This window comes from Hylobates moloch, unplaced genomic scaffold (genome assembly GCF_009828535.3).
Source record: "Hylobates moloch isolate HMO894 unplaced genomic scaffold, HMol_V3 SCAFFOLD_6, whole genome shotgun sequence".
Lineage (NCBI taxonomy): Eukaryota > Metazoa > Chordata > Mammalia > Primates > Hylobatidae > Hylobates > Hylobates moloch.
This window is the reverse complement of record NW_026652281.1, coordinates 86,607,625-86,622,340: the sequence shown is the minus strand read 5'-3', so window position 1 is coordinate 86,622,340 and position 14,716 is coordinate 86,607,625. Positions and strand designations below refer to the sequence as shown.

The 14,716-nt window shown below is 52.2% G+C and overlaps 1 protein-coding gene across 1 annotated transcript in view; it reads left to right on the top strand.

Moving 5' to 3' along the window:
* The window catches only part of ZNF423 (zinc finger protein 423), a 365,642-nt gene that overhangs the window by 209,237 nt on the left and 141,689 nt on the right, over positions 1-14,716 (top strand). The window contains exon 4 of the mRNA XM_032157297.2: positions 9,720-12,934. Coding sequence (XP_032013188.1) covers positions 9,720-12,934 — 3,215 coding nt within the window. The remainder of the gene's footprint in view (positions 1-9,719; positions 12,935-14,716) is intronic.

Genomic DNA, 14,716 nt, shown 5'->3' with positions numbered 1-14,716 from the left:
TCAGCCTCCCGAGTAGCTGGGAGTAGCTGGAATTACAGGCATGTGCCACCATGCCCAGCTAATTTTTGTATTTTTAGTAGAGATGAGGTTTCTCCATGTTGGTCAGGCTGGTCTTGAACTCCCGACCTCAGGTGATCTGCCCACCTCAGCCTCCCAAAGTGCTGAGATTACAGGCATGAGCACTGCACCTGGCCTGTTTAACAGTTCTTTTCTTAGTCTTTTTTCTTTTTAGCAGCAAGAAGAAACCATCCCATACCTTCCACATTTTGCTTGGAAATCTACTTAGCTAAGTATCCAAGTTTATCCATGAAAGTTCTGCTTCCCACATAACTGTGAGTCATAATTTCACTTAGCTTTCTTTCACCAAATATCAAGAATCCCCCTTCCTTCAGTTTCCAATAACATATTTTTGATTTCCTGATAAGCTTTCACTGTCAGTACCTTTATTAATATCCATATTTCTCTTAATAGTCTGTTCATGATGATTTAGATATTTCCTAAAGTGATTTAGGTTTTCTCTAATGTGTTCCTTACTTTCTTCTGAGTCTTTATTAACAGAGTCATTAATATCCACGTTTCCGTTAATCTGTTCAAGGTTACCTAGGCTTTTAAATAAATCATACTTCTCAAAATTCTTCTACCCTCTGATTGCTGCCCAATTCCAGAGCCACTTCCATGATTTTAGGTATTTGTTCTCATAGCACCCCACTCCTGGTACCAAAATATGTATTAGTTTGCTATTACCGCTGTAACAAATTACCATAAACACAGTGGCTTAAAATGACAAACAAAAAATATTATCTTACAGTTCTTTGGGTCAGAAGTCTGACCCATATGTCGCTGGGTTAAAATTAAGGTGTTGGCAGGGCTGCATTCCTTTCTGGATGCTCTTAGGGAAAAATCCATTTCCTTGCCTTTCCAGTTCTTAGAGGCTGCTCACATTTCTGGCATATGGCCTCCATCCATCTTCAATACTAGTAATTGCTGGTTGGGTCCTTCTCATATTGCATCACTTCAACCTGCTCTTCTGCCTCCCTCCTGCACATTTAAGGACCCTTGTGATTACAATGGACCCATGTGGATAATCCAGGATAATCTCTTTATTTTAAGGTCAGCCTGTTGTCAACCTTAATTCCATTTTACCATGTAACGTAACATATTCGTATGTTCTGGGAGTTAAGACTTGGACATCTTTGGGGTAATTATTATTCTGCCTACCACAATCTCCAAGTTTGCTTCTGCACAGGCTATTTAAGCAGCAGACTTCTTTACCCGCCATCCAATGAGGAAAGAGGCCAGCAACATTCATTAGTGCTTGGCATCAGACCCAGCCTAGCCTGGTCATCCACCACTGACTTTGCCTCAATGGCAGGGGCGGTTGTAAAGCTTAAGACTTGTACCTGGTTCAAGTCACGGAGGCTGGTACTGTGCTTGTGCATGGTGGACCTCAAGAAAGAGGGAGCACGTCCAGCAGGGATATAGGCCCTAGACTGGCTCCAGGGCCTGGTGAAGCAGTGTAGCCTGGTGGTTAGTAAGTGGGTGGGGGCATCTGCCACTTGCAATCTCTGTGTGCTCAGAAGTTACTTTCCTTCTTGGAGTGTCACTTTGCGCAGTTATAAAAAGGGATTGTTAATAGTACCTACCTCATAGGGAATGTGTGAGAATCAATTGAGAAAAAGCTGGCAAAGGACCTGGCATATAGAAAATGTGTCATACAGCTGGGCGTGGTGGCTCACACCTGTAATCCCAGCACTTTGGGAGGCCGAGGCGGGTGGATCACAAGGTCAGGAGTTCAAGACCAGCCTGACCAAGATGGTGAAACCCCGTCTCTACTAAAAATACAAATATTAGCTGGGTGTGGTGGTGGGTGCCTATAATCCCAGCTACTCAGGAGTCCTACTGAGGCACAGAATTGCTTGAACCCAGGAGGCAGAGGTTGCAGGAAGCCAAGTTCGTGCCACTGCACTCCAGCCTGGGTGACAGAGTGAGACTCCTTCTCAAAAAAAAAAAAAAAAAGAAAAAAAGGAAAAGAAAAGAGAATGTGCCATAAACAGTAACCACTGGATCTGCCTGTGACTTGTCATGTTGCCTCAGTTTCTCCATCAGTGAAATAAGATGAGGGAGGAGCTATGCACCCTCTCTTGCCCTCAATACACTGATGCTAGTTGTACAGGCAGGGATGTAATTGAGTTGAGGAGTATTCTGGGATGGATGGCTAGTTCTGGCATCAGGTGTGTGCAGGTACCCCTGGTTTCCCAAGAAGTGATCAGGAATATGCCGAGATGCCCCTTGAGCTCAATTTGGATCATTTCACGTCTTGAAGGCCACCTGCTTAGGCTCTGGCTACCTCTATGGGAACCACAATCTGCAGTGTGCCCTGAAGCATATTCAGGTCTTGCAGCTTTTGTTACCCCAGGCTCCAGGAAACACTGACTGGCTCTCCTCAGTTGTCCGGGCTGCTTTGTGTCCACTTTGGGCAACCCTCACCATCGGCTGATGTCATAGCTGACCTCTCTGGCTGGAGATCCCTCTCCAGACTCCAACAGAGTTCTACAATATATTAGTTCATTCTCATGCTGCTGTGAATAAATACCCAAGACTGGGTAATTTATGAAGGAAAGAGGTTTAATTGACTCACAGTTGTGCATGGCTGGGAAGGCCTCAGGAAACTAACAATCATGGTGAAAGGGGAAACAAACACGTCCTTCTTCACATGGTGGCAGGAAGGAGAAGAATGAGAATTGAGCAAAGGGGGAAGCCCCTTAATACAACCATCAGATCTCATGAGAACTTACTCACTATCACTAGAATAGCATGGGGGAAACCACCCCCATGATTCAGTTACCTCCCACCAGGTCCCTCCCACCACATATGGGGATTATGGGAACTACAATTCAAGATGAGATTTGGGTGAGGACACAGCCAAACCATATCACACGGTATCTGTCAGGGCCTCTTGTCTCTCTGTGACCAACAGGATTTTGGGAACACCAAAGCCTCATCTCTCAAAGAGAACGGACAGCTCCTTTTTTGGAAGAGGAAACCTGAAAAGCATCTAGCATTGGGAGTCAGGAGACTCCTCTTTCCAGTTTGCTCAGTGCCCTTTGACTATTCCATTCCTACATGTCTCTGCTCATGGCAGAACATCATCAATTGATCGCAGCACTCATTTCTTTGGACCTAAGATAAGGCCTTGGAATCCTTCTGAACACAGGATTCTAGGCAACCACTACCAATTAGCTAGGCTTGTAAGTTTTCTTCTCTTTTCTGGGCCTCAGCTTTTCCATCTGTATCATGTGGGATTGGGTAGTTGGTTCCTGAGTCTAGGGTCCCATTCCTCTGAGCTTAGGAAAGGGCCACAGTGATTCCTATTCCTGGAGCTCTGGATGGGGGCAGCAGAGAAGCTCTGCTTGGTGTATTACAAAGCTTTGTCCTGTCGGGAACTAGTCTCTTTGGCAATTTTCATTTTTCTGAAGAAACAGTTGAGTGGCAAGGAGTCTTTTGGGGGACTTTGTGAAGCACTGTAAGGCCTTTTTGTGTCTATCATGAAGACGGTCTTGATGGTTGGAGTATTGTACAAGGTGATCTTTATATTCATCTGGCAGGGGCTATAGAGAGCATGAATTTCAGCTTCCCATGAGCCAGCAGAGGCAGTGGAGGCCCAGCCTCCTGATGGACTCTCTGCCCGTTGCCCCAGCATGACTCCCACTGGTGCCTTTCTTGCTCTACTTGGCCTCTCCTTTGCATGGTCTGGAATGTCCATGGGGCAGGACCAAGGTAGGATGCACCCAGGCGACCCTGCAGCATTCAGCACAGTCCTGGGCACAAGAGGCCCTGCGGACTGGGATGGAAACCTCATTCCAATGGCTGGATGAGCTCTTCTTCCCTCTGTAGGCTCATGTTTTTTTTTGTTGTTGTTGTTGTTGTTTTGTTTTGTTTTTTTGAGTCAGAGTTTTACTCTTGTCACCCAGGCTAGAGTGGCATGATCATAGCTCACTGCGGCCTCAAACTCATGGGCTCAGGTGATCCTCCTGCCTTGGCCTCCCAAGTAGCTAGGGTTGCAAATACACACCACCACGCCTGTGTAATTAAATTTTGTTCTTTTTTTTTTTTAGCGGCAGGATCTTGCTATATTGCTCAGGCTGGTCTCAAACTCCTGACCTCAAACGATCCTCCCACGTCAGCCACCCAATGTTCAGGGATTACAGGCATAAGCCACCATGCCTGGCTGGATGGTCATTTTTATTCACACAGATGTCCTAGTAACCTGGAACTTCCTGGGCTCAGCTGTCTTCCCCCAAAACTCAATGCAGAGAGTCCCCCTAGTGTTCTTTTTAGGGCCTCTTGCATAGCTTCGATGGCAGGAGTTCACTTCCTCCTCCATGTGTGCCCCCGCTGCGGGAAGGTTCCCCTTCCGGCCCACTCCTGTGAGTGTGTGGGCCAGTCACTCTCCTGCCTTGGCCCGAGCGCCTTCTCCAGCAACTCTGACCTTGATTCTCTGTGACAGAGGAGCCGTGAGCTGTGGCTCCCAGCCATTCTGGGCGGCCACTTGCACTGCTCTGCCTAGATGAGGTGTGTCCAAGGCAGTTTTACACACTGTAGCATCAGCCTGCTGAATTCATGTCCTGCTCCATGCTGGTCACCAAGTGTGACCACATGAGCTTGGGAATCCCCTGGCTCTTTTTGCTGTTGATGTGTTCTGAAGCCCAGTTTAATGTACTTTTTTCTACTTAATTGAATTTTTATCAAAAATTCTCTCCTTTTATGCTTGTTTTCTTTCTCTTTCTGCAGCAGACAGCAAAAGCCTCATATAACCCATTTCCTATTTGGCCTTTTTGCAGGATTAGTCATTTTTAAATGACTTTAATCTCCATTTTGCAAGTGTGTGTGTGTGGTGTGTGTTTTTAACTCATTTTTGTTACAGTTCTTTGATTGCATTTACTCTGGGAGGCGGGGGAAGCACGGGTCCGTCATTAGTCATTGTACCTCCCACTTGATTTTCTCATGCTTCGCCTCCCAAAGCAGGGGGTGAGGGGGTAGTGAAGCCTTGTGGGTGAAAACACTGACTGAACAGGACTAAGGGGGGTTTGCATCCTGACTCTGCTGCCTGCTGACTGTGTGGCACTGGGCAAGTCACTCAGCCTCTCTGTGCCCTGGTTTTCTCATCTGTAAATGGAAATTATAACAGTCCCTAACTCATTAGCCTATTGAGAGGATTGAATGAGTGGAGTACACATAAACTCTTAGAAGAATGCCTGGCACACAGCAAAATCGATGCAAGTATTTGCTTGAAAATAAAAATGTAGCGACTGAACAGGACTTTCCTTGAACCCACCTTCTTCTTGAGTTCTGGAATGTTCATGTTGGAGGGGGCTTTGGGATTGCCTTGGCCACAGTTGCAGGTGTGTGTGTGGTGTCCAGCATCCAGCATGAGGAAAGTGTCATTGCTGTAAGAGAAGATAACCTTGGGCCAGGCACAGTGGTTCACGCCTGTAATCCCAGCACTTTGGGAGGCTGAGGCAGGTGGATTACTTGAGGTCAGGAGTTCAAGACCAGCCTGGCCAACATGGTGAAACCCTGTCTCTACTAAAAATACAAAAATTAGCTGGGCATGGTGACATGTGCCTGTAATCCCAGCTACTGGAGAGGATGAGGAAGGAGAATTGCTTGAACCCGGGAGGCGGAGGTTGCAGTGAGCCGAGATCACGCCACTGCACTCCAGCCTGGGCCACAGGGCGAGACTTCTTCCCCACCGCCCCCGCCAAAAAAAAGAAAAAAGAAAAGAGAACCACTTTCTCTGCTGACGCCCCTGTAGATACATCCTGAGCTTTGGCCCTAGCTTATCTCTCTAGCCTGTTTTTAGAGCACTGAGCTAAGTGCCCCCAAAGCAAAATGCATTTGGAGGGGGTGGGATGGCAGCAGGCGAGGTTGAGTGTTCTTTGAATAAAAGACTTTAAACAGGGCAATCTGAGTTTGGGACTTTGTATGTCAACATGCCCATTTTCCCTGATTGGGCCTTTTCAGTTTAAGGAGCCTTATTTTCATTTCAATTCAGATGATTATAATCTCAGCAGTGGCTCAGCTTGTTGCTCCCAGAATAATATGCTTTGCTTTAGTTTCAAAACTTGTTTGCAGAAAAATAAAGCCAAGCAGCCAGCCTGCAATGAACCTTGGGTACTCTGGCGCCGGGCAGGTTAAGATTCTCCTTTTCAAAGCCTACTGGGTGAATGACTGCTGTGGGGCCTCGGGACCAGGTTCTGTACTACTACAAGATGAAGTTTGGCCAGACACTAACCAAGGCATCTGGCTTGGTATTGGGGGCCAGTTCCTCACCTCCCTGAACCCCACTTCTTCATCTCAGAAATGGGAATGTTACTGCAGACAGCCAGATATGGTTTTGTGAGGATGAATAGAAATTAATTGTGATAATAGACGTACTTAGCACAGTGCTGGCATGTGGGACGTTCTCAATAAATGGAGCTGTTAATATTGTTAGCACTTGTGGTACTAATTAGTACTAATTCTTATTATTGGTAAAATAGTGCTTTTGTTTAACAACTTTATTGAAGTAGAATTTGCATACCATAAAATTCACTTGTTTGAAGTGAGCAACTCGGCCAGTCTTTGGTAAGTTTACAGAGCTGTGCAGTCTTCACCCACAGTCTAGTTTTAGACCATTTCCATCATGTCAGAAGGATCCCTGTCACCTGTGCAGCCAGTCCCTGCTCCCACCTCCAGCCTCAGACAGCTGCTAACCTGCCCTCTGTCTCAGATGCGCCTTATTCTGGACATTTCATGTCAGTGGCATAATAGTGCTTTCTTCCATTAATTTTTCTCATCCACTCCTCCCAGTGATTCCCTTTTTTCAGATGCATAAAGTGAGTGGTTAAGAGGAATGTTCAGGGCATGGATTAATTCATAGAAGAGCCACGAGGGCTCTGGCTCCGAGTGAGTGTCCTCTGGTCCTCAGGTGGTGCGAAAGGTTTAGGAGCAAATGAACCCTGGCAGAAATATCTGTTCAGGCTTGTCCTAGGGACAAGAGTGGTAGTGGTTTCACCTGTTCAGTTGTTGAAACTTCTCCACACGTCAGTTGCTGGGTGGGCTGCAGCAAGCTCCTGTGTCTCTCTGAACCCTGATGAGCCCCTCCCGGAAATGCAAATCATGGGCCAGCCCCAGCCCTCCTCATGAGGCAGGCTCCAAGGAGATCAAGTCCTGAGGACCCTGGAGACTTTACACGTGGGCCCTCTCCCCTTCTTACCCACGCAGAAGTGGTCTTATTTGACTGTTTGCCCCCCAGAAGCTGGTCCAGGCCTATGTCACAATCAAGGGGCCTGAATGTGGACAGTCCTGCCATCAGTCTCTGGCACTGTCATTTCCCAGAGCAAGTCTCTGAGGCCGTGCCTCAGTTTCCTCGTCTGTCCAGTGGGAGTGGCCCTGGCCACTCATTTGCAGTTGCGAGAAAGCACTTAGCACTGAGTGCTGGGCACACAGGAAGGGCTCAGTGGCAGCTTGAGTGAGTCTGAGTGAAGACATCAAAATAATAAGAAGCCAGTCCAGCCTGGCCTGGAGCGGGGGCCGAGTAGGTCCCCTGGCCCCAGCCATCTCCTCCCTGGGGTCCCTTTTGTCTGTCCCCACAGAGCCCAGCTGGCAAGAGCTGGGAATTGGCAGGCAGGGGCTGGGGCGCCTCCCACTACATCTCATCTGGGGAGCTGGCCACGACTGCTGCATCCTTCCCGTCTGCCGAGCCTGTCATGTGAGGCCCCCAGGGGAGAAGGTGCTGGTGCTCTGGGAGGGCGTTCCGGGAGGCCCCTTGAGCTGGGCTGGGGAGCCGGGCTTCAGAGGTGGGTTGGCTGCCGGGAGCCTTGCAGCCGGGAGCTTTGGAGAACTGCGAGCTTCGGAGAGCCGCATGCATCCCGGTTGAGCTGTGCCAATGGTGCCAGGGAGGTCAGGTGGATCTTCACACGGTCAGCGCTGCGGGGGCCAGGGGGTGGGGGCGGGGCCTAGGACCAGGCTCAGCCCCAGCTGTGAGGGACCTCTCAGGACCCCCCAGTCAGCCCTTGTTGTCTCTTTAAGTCTTAGGATTGGCCTGGGACAGCAGAGGCAGCTTGTGTGGAGAGCCTTGTAGGGAAACCAGAGGTCTGTGATGTGTGTGTGTGTGTGTGTGTGTGTGTGTCTGCAGGTGAATGTGTGTACATGAGCATGTGCATGTATATTTAAGTTTGTGAGTGATAGTGTGAGTATGTAGGAGTGATGGTGTGAATGTGTGTGATGGTGGGTGTTGTGTGTGTACGAAGGTGGGTGTGTGTGTATGCGCATGTGTGTGCCAGTGTTCACCCGTGCTGGGAGCGTGGTGCATCTGCCCCATCCCTTCCTGAAGGTCTGGGCTGCCTCTGGGCCAAGGTTACGTTTGGGTTACGTCTGTGAGGCTCTTCTGAAGACTCAGCCAGGCTGGCTGGCGGCTGGAGAGGCGGGGGCAGTGGTTTATTTCCTCGGGGTTACAAGAGCAAGGTCAGCACAGCCGAATCTGAGCTTTTGTTTGTCTCTCCCCTGCCCGCAGCAGCCTGCGGTCTGTTTCATTCATTATTAAGTTTTAAATCCAGCCGAAGAGAAACTTGAGCCTTGGAACTCACTCCCTGCCCGGGCTGGCTCTGCTCGGCCCCCGCCGGGGAATGTCTCTGGCTTTATTCACTGTGTCCTGTGTGCCTTTGTTTTCCCAGAAACGGCCTACCCTTAGGTTTGTTTAGTTTTCCTCTGAGGCTGGACGGGCCAGCAAACGACGGGGTTGTGGGGGCTGTCCCCAGGGAGGGTGGGACACGCTGGAGTCTGTACAAGGATTGCCTCTTCCTTGCCTTTGCAGTGGAGTTAAGGGTCCGCCTGGGTCTGAGCTCTGTGGCCGTCCATGTCCTCATTTGTCCTCCAATCACTGTCACCATCTCTCCATCTCTCTTGATCCTGGGTGGTGTTGGGGCAAATCCAGGGGTGCAGTGGAAACAAAGAAAACAAGGGTCTCAGGATGGCCTGGGCCAGGAAACCCACAGATGCCTCTTCAGTGCCCTAGGCTCACTTCCCGCCTGAGCACTGGAGTCTTCTGTCTCGTGCCCTGTGATTTCACACCTCCTATGTCTTGTCTACTACCTGAAGCAGCAGCTTCCAGCTCCATCAGTCCACCCATCCCCAGAGAATGGTGCATGCTATGGCCAATCCGATAAGGGCATTTTTGTTGTTGTTGTTGCAAAATTTTGCCTGTGTTCATAAGGACCAGTGGGATTTCCTTCCCTCCAGGATTAGGGATTTGAGGGGAGTTGACTCCCAGGTGTGGATCAAGTGACGGGACTTGTCCTCCTTTTGGCCTATGGGACTGATGGTCTATGAGTTCGTTTCCAGTGACTTTGTCCAGGCTGCCCCTCCTTTCCCTATCAGGAAAGTGGCCGAGAGCCTCCCCTCTGATGGGGGGTACCATGTCCTGCCACGTCCAGGCAAGTGTTGTTAAGGGAAAAGGCGCTCCCCCTTCATTATCTGCCGCCCCTCTGGCGTGCCCTCTGCAGACAGGAAGGCCCCGGTGTCCACTTGCTTCCGGCCCCTGCCCCTCCCCACAGCCCCCCACAGCCGTTGGCCAGCTGCACAGCCTCAGCCCGCGCGCTGTCGAGAAGCTGGCTCTGTCCTTGTTTCTCGGCAGCCCTGGGAATTGCCTCTAATATCCTCTCTGCCTTCCCCTGCAGATGGTGATGACGACCCACAACTCTCCTGGGTGGCCTCGTCTCCCTCCAGCAAGGATGTTGCGTCACCCACGCAGATGATCGGAGATGGTTGTGACCTCGGCCTCGGTGAGGAGGAAGGGGGCACGGGCCTGCCGTACCCTTGCCAGTTCTGCGACAAGTCCTTCATCCGCCTGAGCTACTTGAAGAGGCACGAGCAGATCCACAGCGACAAGCTGCCGTTCAAGTGCACCTACTGCAGCCGCCTCTTCAAGCACAAGAGGAGCCGCGACCGGCACATCAAGCTGCATACGGGCGACAAGAAATATCACTGCCACGAGTGCGAGGCGGCCTTCTCCCGCAGTGACCACCTCAAGATCCACCTGAAGACCCACAGCTCCAGCAAGCCCTTCAAGTGCACTGTGTGCAAGCGCGGCTTCTCCTCCACCAGCTCGCTGCAGAGCCACATGCAGGCCCACAAAAAGAACAAGGAGCATCTGGCCAAGTCGGAGAAGGAAGCCAAGAAGGACGACTTCATGTGCGACTACTGCGAGGACACCTTCAGCCAGACGGAGGAGCTGGAGAAGCACGTGCTCACCCGCCACCCGCAGCTGTCCGAGAAGGCGGACCTGCAGTGCATCCACTGCCCTGAGGTCTTCGTCGACGAGAACACGCTGCTCACCCATATCCACCAAGCCCACGCCAACCAGAAACACAAGTGCCCCATGTGCCCTGAGCAGTTCTCCTCAGTGGAAGGTGTCTACTGCCACCTGGATAGCCACCGGCAGCCCGACTCCAGCAACCACAGCGTCAGTCCCGACCCCGTACTGGGCAGCGTGGCCTCCATGAGCAGCGCCACACCCGACTCCAGCGCCTCTGTGGAGCGCGGCTCCACCCCGGACTCCACCTTGAAGCCGCTGCGGGGGCAGAAGAAGATGCGGGATGATGGGCAGGGCTGGACCAAGGTGGTCTATAGCTGCCCCTATTGTTCCAAGCGGGACTTTAACAGCCTGGCCGTGCTGGAGATCCACCTGAAGACCATCCACGCGGACAAGCCCCAGCAGAGCCACACATGTCAGATCTGCCTGGACTCCATGCCCACCCTCTACAACCTCAACGAGCACGTTCGCAAGCTGCACAAGAACCATGCCTACCCCGTGATGCAGTTTGGCAACATCTCCGCCTTCCACTGCAACTACTGCCCTGAGATGTTCGCCGACATCAATAGCCTGCAGGAGCACATCCGCGTCTCCCACTGCGGCCCCAACGCCAACCCCTCCGACGGTAATAACGCCTTCTTCTGCAACCAGTGCTCCATGGGTTTCCTTACTGAGTCCTCCCTCACCGAGCACATCCAGCAGGCCCACTGCAGTGTGAGCAGTGCCAAACTAGAGTCTCCAGTGGTGCAGCCCACGCAGTCCTTCATGGAGGTCTATTCCTGCCCCTACTGCACCAACTCCCCCATCTTTGGCTCCATCCTGAAGCTCACCAAGCATATCAAGGAGAACCACAAGAACATTCCACTGGCCCACAGCAAGAAGTCCAAGGCCGAGCAGAGCCCAGTCTCGTCCGATGTGGAGGTGTCTTCCCCGAAGCGGCAGCGGCTCTCAGCGAGCGCCAACTCCATCTCCAATGGGGAGTATCCTTGCAATCAATGCGACCTCAAGTTCTCCAACTTTGAGAGCTTCCAGACCCACCTGAAGCTGCACCTGGAGCTGCTCCTGCGGAAGCAGGCGTGTCCCCAGTGCAAAGAGGACTTTGACTCCCAGGAGTCCCTCCTGCAGCACCTGACGGTGCATTACATGACTACGTCGACCCACTATGTGTGCGAGAGCTGCGACAAGCAATTTTCCTCGGTGGATGACCTGCAGAAGCACCTGCTGGACATGCACACCTTTGTGTTGTACCACTGCACCCTGTGTCAGGAGGTCTTTGACTCCAAGGTGTCCATCCAGGTGCACTTGGCGGTGAAGCACAGCAATGAGAAGAAGATGTACCGCTGCACGGCCTGCAACTGGGACTTCCGCAAGGAGGCTGACCTGCAGGTGCACGTCAAACACAGCCACCTGGGCAACCCAGCCAAGGCTCACAAGTGCATCTTCTGTGGGGAGACCTTCAGCACTGAGGTGGAGCTGCAGTGCCACATCACCACACACAGCAAGAAGTATAACTGCAAGTTCTGCAGCAAGGCCTTCCACGCCATCATCCTGCTGGAGAAGCACCTGCGGGAGAAGCACTGTGTGTTTGATGCTGCGACCGAGAATGGCACGGCCAATGGGGTGCCCCCCACGGCCACCAAGAAAGCTGAGCCTGCTGATCTGCAGGGCATGCTGCTTAAGAACCCTGAGGCGCCTAACAGCCATGAGGCCAGCGAGGATGACGTCGACGCGTCGGAGCCCATGTACGGCTGTGACATCTGCGGGGCAGCATACACCATGGAGGTGCTGCTGCAGAACCACCGGCTGCGGGACCACAACATCCGGCCGGGTGAGGATGACGGCTCACGCAAGAAGGCTGAGTTTATCAAGGGCAGCCATAAGTGCAACGTTTGCTCACGGACTTTCTTCTCGGAGAATGGGCTACGGGAGCACCTGCAGACACACCGGGGCCCTGCCAAGCACTACATGTGTCCCATCTGTGGTGAGCGCTTCCCTTCACTGCTGACGCTCACTGAACACAAGGTGACCCACAGCAAGAGCCTGGACACGGGCACCTGTCGCATCTGCAAGATGCCCCTGCAGAGTGAGGAGGAGTTTATTGAGCACTGCCAGATGCACCCTGACCTGCGCAACTCGCTCACAGGCTTCCGCTGTGTGGTCTGCATGCAGACAGTCACTTCCACGCTTGAGCTCAAGATCCACGGCACCTTCCACATGCAGAAGCTGGCAGGCAGCTCAGCGGCGTCCTCCCCCAATGGCCAGGGGCTGCAGAAGCTCTACAAGTGCGCCCTGTGCCTCAAGGAGTTCCGCAGCAAGCAGGACCTGGTGAAGCTTGACGTCAATGGGCTGCCCTACGGCCTCTGCGCCGGCTGCATGGCACGCAGTGCCAACGGACAGGTGGGTGGCCTGGCCCCGCCCGAGCCCGCCGACCGGCCCTGTGCCGGCCTCCGCTGCCCCGAGTGCAGTGTCAAGTTCGAGAGTGCAGAAGACCTGGAGAGCCACATGCAGGTGGACCACCGTGACCTCACGCCGGAGACCAGTGGGCCCCGGAAAGGCACCCAGACGTCGCCAGTGCCCCGGGTAAGTGCAGCCCACCTCATCCTGCTCCCTGCTCCTCTCCTTGAGGCTCCTCTGGTCCCCACAGGAGCCACGTACCCTGAGTGCCATGTTTCCAAGAAGCGGCACTATCGCGCAGTGGCGAAACACAACTGCTGTGCTGTAGACTCCTTGAGTTTGAACCTCAGCATTGCCATTGCCTTTCCAGCCGTGTGATGGGCTCATGTTATTTATCTCTCTGGGCCTCATTTGTCAAGTGCTAATGTATAAAATGGGAATAATTGTCCCAACCTCAGAGAATTGTTGTGAGAGGCCGAGGACATCATGCAGGTAACGTGCCTGACACAGTGGCTGATGTACAATGAGGTCACCATGGGTGGTGGCTGGTGTCTTTGTTGTTGAGCTGGGGTACGACATACTCATTTGCTTATTGGGTCTCCTTAGGCAAGTCACTGACTTCTCTGGGCCTTAGATCCAGGATTCTTTTGACAGTTCATAGAGATCACACACACACAAGGGGCCAAGAGCCTGGCACTCATAGCTCAGTGGTGCTGGCTGTCATCACCAGCTGGTACTCTTATCACCAGCGGCATCATTTCAGTTAGTGCAGTTGCTGGTATGTGGAAGGCCCTTCGATGTGGTTTCAATTGCTGTTATTGTTAATGACTGATTGATTTGTTCATCAAATTTTCCCTGAGCACCCATTATGTTTGGAGGTGCCTGGGAGCCAAGGAGAACCAGAAATGGACCCTGACTTGGGACTTGTGGATGAGAGGGAGCCACAGGCCCATGATAAGTGGCTTTCAATGAGCTGGGGAGAAGTCTAGGCTATGGATGGGCCCACACAGGCCTTGGGTGCAGGGGCTGAGGGGCACCCAGTGGTGGGCCGGGAGTCTGTGTGGCCCTTAGGTGTCAGACAGCACAGGCCTGGGGTTCCCGTTGAGTCTGTGTTGTCTGTTTCCAGACCCAGGAGGTGCCAGGCAGATCTCGGGAGTATCTTTCCTTCGAGGACCACTGCTGGCACCATTGGCAGGGAGGTAGGATTTGGGGAAGGGCCATCTGCCATAGGCACCTGCTGGGACACAGGGGTGTTTGCTGAGGGTGTTTTTCCTGGGACCCTGTGATTTTGAGGAGGTGAGGAGGGCAGAGCGGGAGAGAAGAGGGCCAGAGAGAGTGAAGGGAGGACACCACAGTGGAAGGGGCCTCAGTGCCTGCTGACCCTGCCTTCAGGTGTTACACACAGGCCCACAGGAGACCAGAGGGCCAGGCGACCCGCCTGTGGATATCTTCCTGAAGAGAGGAGAACTTGAATGAAAATAGCGAGGCCGGGCGCCGTGGCTCACACCTATAGTCCCAGCACTTTTTGAGCCTGGAAGATCAAGGCTGCAGTTAGCTATGATCACACCATTGCATTCCAGCCTGGGTGGCAGAGTGGGACCCTGTCTCTTTAAAAAAGAAAAAAAAAAAAAAAGCCGGGCGCGGTGGCTCACGCCTGTAATCCCAGCACTTTGGGAGGCTGAGGCAGGTGGATCAAGAGGTCAGGAGATTGAGACCATCCTGGCCAACATGGTGAAACTCCGTCTCTACTAAAAATACAAAAAAATTAGGTGGGCATAGTGGCACACACCTGTAGTCCCAGATACTCAGGAGGCTGCAGCAGGAGAATTGCTTGAACCCAGGAGGCAGAGATTGCAGCGAGCCAAGATCACACCACTGCATTCTAGCCTGGGTGACAGAGGGAGACTCCATCTCAAAAAAAAGAAAGAAGAAGGAAAGAAAGAAAGAAAAGAAAGAAAGAAAGAAAGA